The 11,115-nt window shown below is 42.0% G+C and overlaps 1 protein-coding gene across 1 annotated transcript in view; it reads left to right on the top strand.

The window, feature by feature from the left end:
• Positions 1–973: 973 nt before the first annotated feature.
• Positions 974–11,115, top strand: part of LOC137372406 (melanophilin-like) — a 169,875-nt gene continuing 159,733 nt past the window's right edge. Inside the window, exon 1 of the mRNA XM_068036293.1 lies at positions 974–1,083. Within this exon, the coding sequence (XP_067892394.1) occupies positions 974–1,083 (110 nt within the window). The remainder of the gene's footprint in view (positions 1,084–11,115) is intronic.

Genomic DNA, 11,115 nt, shown 5'->3' with positions numbered 1-11,115 from the left:
TTGTTGTTCAGGAAACTATCTATATTCTCTCAGCAAAAGTATTTGCTCAAGCTCCCTAACAATCTAAAAAGTTCTTTTTCTGCAAATGAATGCTTCCTGCATGGAGCTTTGGCTGCCTGGAGTACCAATCAGGAAATTGTGAGGCACTCTCCAGAATTCTCCATCTGTTAGTTTTAATGATTTCCTGCTATGGCTCACACCAGTTGAGGCTCTCAGCCGTAAACCGCATTCGTAAAATGCAGCTTTATGGTAACTGCTGTTCCAATAACACATAGAGTTGTTATTTAAAAGGACTCCTAAAACATTTTAAACCAAGAAAAAGAATCATCGAGATTTCTCTGTCTGGTTCTAGTCAGTTAATGGATGAAAGTATGTCCTTGGGAAGTTGCAGAGGGTAGTTTCAAAAATGGTTCCGCCTATCAGGAATTAAAATTTTGGTAACAGTTAAAGAAGTTGGACTTGTTTACTTTGGAAAGGAGAAGGCTTCAAAGTGCCCTAATTTCAGGATTATGAAAAGAGTTGAGAACACTGATCCAGACAAATTCTTAAGTCTGGTGAAGGGCTGAAATATCAAGTCACAAGTTTGAAAAGTAGGAACCAGAAAAACTTGTCAATTACTTCAACCCAAAAGTTAGCAGAGTTTTGGAATAACCCACCAGGTAAGGCATTTGAATTGGAGAGCATAAATGGGTTGAAGAGAAAATTGAATGTATTTCTTTGGAGAGAGAAAGGGTTGAAGGAGATAGTGAGAAGATGAGGTCGATAATAAAAAAAAGCACAGTCCTTTTGGGCTAAATAGTCTTTTCCTGTTCCTAAGAATCCTTATCTGTGCTATGATTTAAAACAATGTAACTGGTATATGCATTGTTGCAATTTATGAAAAGATTTGAAATTTGTGTTTACACAGATTTCTTCAGTTTGTTCACTGGCCCTGTCACGCTTGTGGTGTTAAAGTCAAGAGAATACTTAGAATATGGCAAGGAAGCTGGATCTGTCAAAACTAACAGAAGATGAGGCCCGACATGTCTTACACGTTGTTCAACGTGATCTGAATCTGCGGAAGAACGAAGAAGACAGACTTGGGTAAGCATAGCTAAGTAAATTAAAAGAGAGAAACCGAGGTGAAGGGCCACAACACAAGATATTACCATGGTTGTGGTGAGCAGGAGAGAAGGTAAACGCTTTTGGTGCCAACAAGCTTAGGTTTTTAAAAGTCTGTAGATTGTAAGAATGGGGAAAGACTGAGACAGGTAAGGTGTTCCACAGATTTATGTCATGGGAAAAAATAATTAAATTAAAAAGGGGCATTTTCATAAGAGACTCAGGGATGGAATGGAGGAGCCTTTGGGACAGTGCCTTTTGAGCAGAACAAGAACCAATTCTAGAATGTCAGTTTTTAATATTTCTCCAGTGATGCTCTGGTCTCGCCATGACATTGTCACAAGTTGGCTGCAACACTGCTCTGTTCTGCCATTCACAATAGCTATAAAATCCAGATGGTCAGTTGATCCCAGTGTGCACTTACTCTAGGTTTAATGTCTATCTTATTTACATTCTGTGATGTTCACGCCACCCAAAACCCAAAGTTTTCCCATTCCTGCTTGCTTTCCAAAGACTCCTGACTGAGGTCAGGATTGAGCTTCGCTTTGGATCTTTCCTTGGTTTGGTAGCCTCTCATTCTTGTCGTTTAGTTTCACACATAAAAAACATGGTTACTTGGGTGAATCACTAAAGGGAAACTTTGGAACCACATCCAGCATAAAAAGAGGGTAGAGAATTCAGGGAACAAAATAAATTACAGTTGCTGCATCGGTACATCTGACGCGACATTATTTGTAAAGGTTACCTATAGCTCCAAGACTGATTGCAATAATAATGTTCTGAAGCAATTATTTCCAGCCCTTTGTTAATTATTGCTTATTGAAACACTGAGTTACAAAAAGGAGGTACAACATTTATTGAATTACTCCGTAAGGGTGGAATCTTATCGACATTGTTTCTAAACACAAGCCAGGACCATTTATAATCCCAAACCCAATGGTGAATGCAGTTTGCCGCCTGCGCAACCTTCCAGGAGGTGGCCAGTTAACAGGGTGCCCCCACGTTCACCATCCAGTTAAGGATGGCAGACAAGCTGTGCAGGCAGGAAGGCCAATCAGAGCGTCTAAGGCTGTGGATGGCCAGCAGCCCCACCAAGAGGGGAAGGAGCAGCCGCTATAGGAGGAGGACTGCGAGGGTGCCTCAAGGTGGAGATGCCCTCTGAAGACTTTTGAATAATTAAAAATAAAGTGTGGCCACAGCTGCCAGGCCATCATTGTGGAGGGGAAACCCCTCCACAGGATGGCCTGCAGCCGCAGCTGTGGCCCTCTGATTCCTGTGGCTCCAGGAAGGGGAATTAAGGAGGCCTCACTGGCCCCCTGGCCTGCCACCCGTGGGCCGCTTCCAAGCATCTGCCGGGCTTTGGTCTTAGTTGGGGTGGGGGGGCTGTTCACAGTTGGGAAGATTCCACTGGCGACAGCAATATGCCCCCAAGTAGGCGCTTAATTGATCCTAATTGGCTACCCACCTCTGCCAGGTGCTTATCTTGTGCCTCTGGCGAGATCACTCGAAGGCAGGAACTCATTGGGTAGACGATCCAATGCACAACTTTCTGAAACTCCCTGCTCTCCCACCTCCAAAGCCGCTTCCACGTGGCTGAAAAAATTCCAGCCTATGAATCTGATACTGGTCAGTAAGAACTGGGCAAAGCAGCATATTCTTCATGAAATGAGGAGAATTTTTTTTTCTCAAAGGGTTGTTATTCTGTGGAATTCTCTTCCCCAGAAAGCAGTGGAGGCTGGGTCATTGAATTTATTCAAGGCTGAGTTAGATAGATTTTTGATAATGGAGTGAAGGGTTATGAGAAGTAGACAGGAGAGTGGAATTGAGACCACAAATAGATCAGCCATAATCTTATCAAATGGCAGAGCTGGTTCAAAGAGCGAAATGGCCAACTCCTGTTCCTGAGGCCTGTGTCCTATGTAAGAGTTCATCTGAGAGATTGGTGCTGATCTGTGGTAAATGTATTTATTTTTCTTTTATAATTATATTCATATTTTCCCCTCATCCTCTCTTTAAGTCCTCTGTAAGTTATACACCATAACCCTGGTCAAAAGGATGGCCACGCAACCTGTTTCAAAACACTGTCCAATACTAGTTTGTAAGTAAGGACTAGGGGGATGAATGAAAAGTGGTTTAGAATTGCTTCTTATTCAGGAGTTGCCTGACCCCTGCTCAAGTCTTCATCTGACAGCACTGCAAAGATCAGGAACTCACCACCCAGGGAGGGTGAGAATAAACATCCATCCACTCTAGGAAAGTGCCTGAACTCTGCTCAGATCCTGTTTGACAACACTGCCAAGATCAGGAACTCATCGTAGAGGGAACAGGGAAATTTGCTAAACAATAAAAATATATTATAAATCTGATAACTAATCAGCCTTGGTTTCCAGGTCGCTATCAAGTGAGTCTGACTGGAGAGTGGGTGTGTGTAAATAGAATCAGGCTCGGCTGTGATACTCTCTGACTCTAATGTCTGCATTCGGAATTAGATTGAGACTACATAGAGGAATCTTATAGTCAGTGGACAGAAGAAACTTTTATACTATCAGTCTGAATTGGATGCAAACCTGCATCCCAGGATTTCAGATGTTTTTATTATTTTATTAAGTTTTAAATAAAAACTTTTAAGTTCCACGATAACTAAATGAGAACCTGGGTTCAGTCTCTGGCCTGCGCAGAGTCATAGAGTCACGGGGTTGGATTTTCAATCTGAGTCGGGAACCCAACACCGGGATCATTTCTGGGTCCTGCGCCGCATTAGCGTCACTGATGCAACACCATTTTGATGTGCAAAGGCCCTAATTTGGCTGGAGGTGGGTTCAGTGCCCAATTAACAGCGCCGGGCGCTGCCTGACTACAGATACTGACTCTTGAGGGTGATTCTCAAAGGCAGACGGTGGCCATGATTGGTCGTGCCATTGCCTAGCAGAATGGAGCAGACAGGAGAGCAGAGGCCATCAGCCTCACCGTTCAAACAAGTGCCCAAATGTTCATTCATCAGATAATTAAACTGTTCTTCTGAAGTGATGCCAACTCTCTGCCACCACATTAGTAACTCAGTTTGACTTTCCCTTTTGATTCAAGACTCTGTATCAGCAGCAACAATAAATAATGGCTCCCCGCTGTGCTCCTGACAACTGTGCACTAATGTGCCACAGACTGTTCATTTTTCAGCTTCTTATCTTTGAAAATTTCATTCTGGCCCTCTCCACTTCCCAGTATGGCCCTTGATCTGAAATCTATCGATCTCAGTCTTAATTATACTCAACGATGGAGTATCCACAACCTTCTTAGACAATTCCAAAGATTCAGAACTGCATAAGTGAAGAAATTTCTCTTCATCTCAGTCCTAAATGATCGATCCATTATTCTGAGGCTGTGCCCCCGTGTTCTAGATTCCACAGCAAGTGGAAACAACCTCTCTGTCACTACCCTGTCAAGCCCCTTCAGAATCTTGTATGTTTCAATGAGTTTACCTCTCATTCCTCTACAATTCAGAGAGTATAGGCCCAATTTACTCAGTCTCTCATTTTCTCTCTCCCTCCTATCTTGACTAGCAGTGTTCCATTTGCTAGCTTCCAATCCACTGGGACTGTTCTAGAATCTAGGGAATTTTGGAAAATCATAACCAGTGCATCCGCTATCTCTGCAACTACCTGTTATAGAACCCTTGAGTGTAGGCCATTACTTATTTATTTATTTAGACATGCAGCACTGAAACAGGCCCTTCGGCCCACTGAGTCTGTGCCGACCAAGAATCACCCATTTACTCTCATCACTCTCATCTCAGGAACCAATCTAGTGAACCTTCATTGTAGTGGCTCCAAGGCAAGTATATCCTTCCTGCACTACAACAGTGACTACGACGTCAGAAGTACTTAATTGGCTGCAAAGCATTTTGAGATGTCTGGTGGTCATGAAAAGTATTATATAAATGCAAGTCTTTATTTCTTTCCTTAGATATGTAGACCACAACTGCACACAGTACTGCAGACTTCCTTATTCTTGCACTCTAATCCCCTTGCAATAAAGGCCAACATGCCATTTCCCTTCTGAATTGCCTACATGCTAACTTACTGTGTTCCTTGTACGAATGCACCCAAGTCTCTCTGAACATCAACATTTAAAAGCTTCATGCCCTTTAAAAAATATTCTGCTTTTCTATTATTGCTAACTAAGTAAATAACCTCACACTTACCCATATTATATTACATTTGCCACATTGTGGCCCACTCATTTAACCTGTCTACATCTCTGCAGCCTCTTTGTGTCCTTCTCACAGTTTATATTCCCACCCTACTTTGTACTGTCAGTAAACTTAGATATATTATTCGCTGTCTCTTTGTCTAAATCATTAATATGGATTACAAATAGCTGAGGGTCCAGCAATGATCCTTGCAGCATTCCACTAGATACAGCCTGCCAACTTGAAGATGCCCCATTTATCCCTATTCTTTGCTTCCTGTCCATTAACCAATCCTCTCTCCATGCCAATATATTACCCCTAATTCCATAAGCCCTTATCTTGCATGTTAGCCTTTTGTGTGGCATCAAATCAAATGCCTGTGGAAAACCAAATGTACTACATCTACTGGTTCCCCTTTATTTACCCTACTAGTTACAGTCTCAAAAAATTCCAATAAATTTGTTGAGCGCAATTTCCCTTTCGTAGAACTATGTTGACTTTGTCTGATCATACTATGATTTTCTAAGAGCGTTGTGAAGTCTTCTTTAATAATAGTTTCCAACATTTTCCTAACTACTGATATCAGGCTAATTGGCCTGTAGTTTCCTGTTTTCTCTCTCCCTCCTATCTTGACTAGTAGTGTTCCATTTGCTAGCTTCCAATCCACTGGGACTGTTCTAGAATCTAGGGAATTTTGGAAGATCATAACCAGTGCATCTGCTATCTCTGCAACTGCCTGTTATAGAACCCTTGAGTGTAGGCCATTAGCTCCTGGGGATTTGTTGATTTTTATTCCCTTAATTTTCCCCAATACTTTTCTCTTACCTTAAGTTCCTCACTCAATTGGTTACCCGCTACTTTTGGTATGTAATTTGTGTCTTCTACCATGAAGACAGACACAAAATATTTGTTCAATGCTTCTGCTATTTTGCTCATTCCCCATGATAATTTCTGTTGTCTCTGCCTCTAACGGACAAACGTTTACTTTAGCTACTGTCCTTTTATATACTTACAAAAGCTCTTACAATCTGTTTTTATATTCCTGGCTAGTTTACTCTCATTCTATTTTTTTTTACCTTTTTATCAACTTTTTGGTCACCCTTTGCTGGTTTCTAAAATGCTCCCAAACTTCAGGTTTACTACTATTCTTTGCAACGCTATAAGCCTCTTCTTTTAATCTACTACTATCCCTAACTTCCCTATTAAGCCACAAATGGATCTTTACTGAGTTTTTGTTTTCCAATGAAATGTATTTTTGTTGAATATTTTTAATTGTTTTTTTAAAGGTTTCCCATTGTTTATTTACTGCCATACCTTTAAGTCTATTTATCCCTAGTTGGTTCACCACAACTCTTCCAGGAAACTCGCGCAAAAGCATTCTACAACCTCATCTTCCAAGCAACCTTTGCTAATTTGATTTGTCCAATCTGTATGAAGATTAAATTCCCCCACAATTATTACATTGCCTTTGTTACAAGCTCCAATTACTCCTTGCTTAATGCTTTGTGCAATGGTATAACTGCAGTTAGCGGGCCTATAAATGACTCCCACCAGTGTTTTCTTATCAAGGGGAGATCATTAGATTCTCTCTTGTTGGAAATTATCATTGCCTGGCACTTGTGTGGCACCAATGTTACTTGCCAGCTTTTTGCTCAAGCCTGAATGTTGTCCATGTCTTGCTGCATGCAGGCACAGACTGCTTCAGTATCTGAAGAGTTGCGAATGGTCCTGAACACTGTGCAATTATCAGCGAACATCTTAACTCTTACCTTATTTTCGAGGGGAGGTCATTAATGAAGCAGCTGAAGATAGTTGGGCCTCGGGCACCACTATGAGGAACTCATGCAGCAGTGTCATGGAACTCAAATGTTAGCCTCCAACAACCACAACCATCTTCCTTTGTGCTAGGTATGATTCCAACCAGCGGAGAGTTTTTTCCCTGATTCCCATTGACTTCAATTTTGCTAGGGCTTCTGGCGTCACAGAGTCAAATGCTGCCTTGATTTCAAGAGTGGTCACTCTCACCTTTTATATGCATGAATGTATAAATAGTTTACCTGGTAGTTATCTGTGGGAAAGGAGGAGAAAGGGACAGACTGCGCTCTGTGAAGGGGTAAGAACCAAATGGGAAATGAAAGTGAGTCCATTTACGTTTTGTTATACTAGTAGTATGTCAGTTAGGAGCCACTGGTGCTACCTTTGCCTTCACTATTGCGAGATGACAATGATGGACTTTCCGTACCTGAATGGATACATAACGATTCTAACAAAGCTCCATGAAGAACCGAAAAAGTTCAGAATTGTCTTTGGTACTTGTTGAGGCGAGGGAAAATTGTTGGCCACGTGGAGGAGAAATTCTCCATCTGTTTGCAGTGACTAATTGGTGCACAATTCCAAAATACTTCAAAGTTAACTGAATAAGCTATGTGTGAACACTGTAAATATTATCATGCAGGCCCCCACCTGCCAAGAATGAGGCACATTGATTTTAAAACTGGTACTGGAGTGAAGAAAGAACTTGTTAAAAAACCCACAATGGACCCTTGGCTGGAAAAATATTTGCATATTAAGAGAAGTCGGAAAGTCTGTTTTCTCCTGAACTGAGAAGATCTCTCCTGTCTGCTCCCATCTCTTTCTCACAAGCCTCTGAAACCACTGAAGACACATGAACCCCGAGAGAGCAAAGTCTCCTACAGCGAACAAGGTTTAAGAAGAATACTGGGCCCCAATGAAAAGCAAGGCCTCTACAGTGAGCTCGAAGAACCATAACAAAAACTCTTCAGATATTGCCTCACACGTTTCCACTTTATTTTTCTTCTGCTCTTTTCTGTCTCTATTTGCATGTGTGTATCGCATATACATGCGAGCATGGGCGCGTCGTGTATCCGTAGGCATCAACCGAATTAGAGTTTAAGTTCAAGTTTAATAAATTTAGCTTTTCTTCTTTAAACCTAAGAAAGCCTGTTTGTGCTGGTTTCTTTGCCTTATAATTGGAAAGCGGTGAACAAGGATTCACCAAGGGGGAGCTAAAAACATGGTGTGTTTAAAAATAAAACCCTGTTACAGAAAGACCAGGTGACGGCTGAGAGGGACTCAGAGACCTCTTTCTCACCTGGTCATAACAGAAATTTTTCTGCTAGTATCTGGAATTTTACCCACAGACAAACGAGAGAAATTGGAAGTGGAAAGCCAAATTGTTCCCAGTTTGGTTGTGTGTGCTTGAATACTAACATGTCTGCAACTGAAGCTAGTAGCTGCCCAAGCCGGGGTGAAGTAACTTGGGATATGTTCAAAGCACTGTCTATGGAGGAGTTGAGGAAAACGGTTGAGCAGTGTGGAATCACTGTACGTGGCAAGGGTAGGAAGTCTGAAGTCCTAAGACTAGCGGCCAACCATTTTTCTCTTGAATCTGAAGACACAGAGACAGGGTTAAAAGCAGACTCCAACAGGGTATTGTTAGCAAAAATACAATTGGAACGGAGGAAAGTTGAATTTGAGGAAAGAGCGAGGGAGAAAGAAAGAAAGCCTTCCAGAAGGAAGGTGAAGAAAATGAAAGACAGGAGAAGGAACGAGAGAGAGAGAGAGAGAGAGAAAGAATATTCCAGAAAGAATGCGAAGAAAGAGAACTGAAGCAGCTTGAGTTAACTAGGGGGCGACAGAGTAACCCTAGTGAAAGCATGGCCAATATGGAGGAGCGTAGTTCAAGGCTAGGTACAGAATTGTTAAAACTTGCTCAACTAATTCCAAAATTCAATGAGGAAGATGTAGAAGTTTTTTTTGTGTCCTTTGAGAAGCTGGTAAGGCAGCTAAAATAGCCAGCTGAGACCTGGCCTCTTTTACTACAAAGCAAGCTAACTGGAAAAGCTCATGAGATTTATTATATATAAACACAAGAAATGCTGTAAATACTCAGCAGGTCTGGCAGCATCATCTGGAGAGAGAAGCAGAGTTAACGTTCCAGGCCAGTGACCCTTCATCAGAACTGGCAGAGCCAGAAATGTAATGGGTTTTATGCAAGTAAAGCAGGGGTGGGGCAAGAGATAACAAAAGAGAAGATGTTGACAGGACAAGGTCACAGAGAATAACTGACCAGAAGGTCATGGAGCAAAGGCAAACAGTATGTTAATCGTGTGCTGAAAGACACCGCGTTAGTACAGACAGAGTGTTAATTGAAAATAATTTTAAAATGTTATTTAAAATAAAATAAACAGATACAAAATAAAAAAAGAAAAGAAAAAATAACTAAACTTATGTGTTTATTTAATTTTAGTTTGTTTCTACTGTGCCTACCCACTTTTTTTTCATGTTTGTTCTTGGGGCAATGCTGTTCAGTTTTCTGTCAATTAACACCCTCTCTGTACTAATGATTTGCTTAAAACCTATTCTATTTCTGGTTCTGCCAGTTCTGATGAAGGGTCACTGACCTGAAACGTTAACTCTGCTTCTCTCTCCACAGGTGCTGCCAGACCTGCTGAGTATTTTCAGCATTTCTTGTTTTTATTTCAGATTACCAGCATCTGCAGTATTTTGCTTTTATTATTATTATGAGGTTTATTCCTTGTAGCCAGATGAGAGTTCATCAAATTATGAACTGGCAAAAAATGCTATCCTCGGGCATATGAATTAGTACCTGAAGCTTATCGCCAAAAGTTTAGAACCCTCAAGAAGCAAGCTAATCAAACTTATCTGGAGTTTGAAAGAAGTAAGCAGATGGCTTTTGACCAGTGGTTGAGGACTCTTAAAGTATAGTTCAGCTATAAGAATCTTAGAGAAGTAATTCTGTTAGATGAATTTAAACACTCTCTCCCACCCTCCATAAAGACCCATGTAGAGGAGCAGCGGGTCTGGCCGATCATTTTGCTTTAATTTATAAGTCGGTTTCCCAGGAGAGAACCTTTCCTAGTCACCCCCACAAATCCAAAAAGGACAAAGGCTGGGAAGGTGCGAGGAGCCCAAGCAGTCCTGGGAGAGAAAGGAAAGCAGGAAACACAGAGGGCTCTCCTCTAGCCTAAAAGGAAGGTGCTGTGAGCAGGAGTAAGACCCAGAGACCTATGTGCTTCCATTGTAATAAAGCAGGGCACTTAAAAGCTGACTGCTGGAAACTAAAGGGAAAACCTGTAGGGTTAATCAGGATACACCCTCTCAGTGAAGACGGGACCCTGATGAAAAGCACAGCAGAACAAGTTGTGGTTTTAACTGCAGTAAGAGTGAGATCCAGGAAGCTTACTACCTGCAAGTGCAGAAAAATTAAATAGGATTTCAGAAGGTTATCAGGGTTTTATGTCTGAAGGGAAAGTAACCCCATACCCCTCGAGTGGGGCAAGCAAGCCCATAGTAATCCTCCGGGACACAGGGGCCACGAGATCCCTTTTACTGGGAAAAGGCTGACCTGTCCCCCAGAGAGTGCAGTGAACACCAAAATGGTGGTGAATGGTATTGGAGGGCAGTGTATGCCTGTACCTGTACACCGGGTGCACCTGGAGTGTGACCTAGTTTTGGGACCGGTGACCATAAGGATCGTCCCTAGTTTGCCTGTGGACAGGGTTGACCTGCTCTTAGGTAATGATCTGTCTAGGGTGAAGGTTGTAGCTACCCCGGTAGTGAAAGAAAGACCACAGGAGGTCAGAGAGACATTCCCCTGCAGTTTCCCTGAATGTGGAATTGATCAAGCCATGATCAAACCAGTTCCCCAAAAGGAGACTGAATTAGCACTGCAGGCAGATGACCAGGTCTGTCTGTCTGAGACTTTCTTTGGAAAGTTAGGAGACCCAGGGAATGAATTAAATGAATTTTATTTAGAGATACAGCACTGAAACAGGCCCTTCGGC

The sequence above is a fragment of the Heterodontus francisci genome, chromosome 7, assembly GCF_036365525.1.
Source record: "Heterodontus francisci isolate sHetFra1 chromosome 7, sHetFra1.hap1, whole genome shotgun sequence".
NCBI lineage: Eukaryota > Metazoa > Chordata > Chondrichthyes > Heterodontiformes > Heterodontidae > Heterodontus > Heterodontus francisci.
This window is presented reverse-complemented; position numbering and strand designations above follow the sequence as displayed.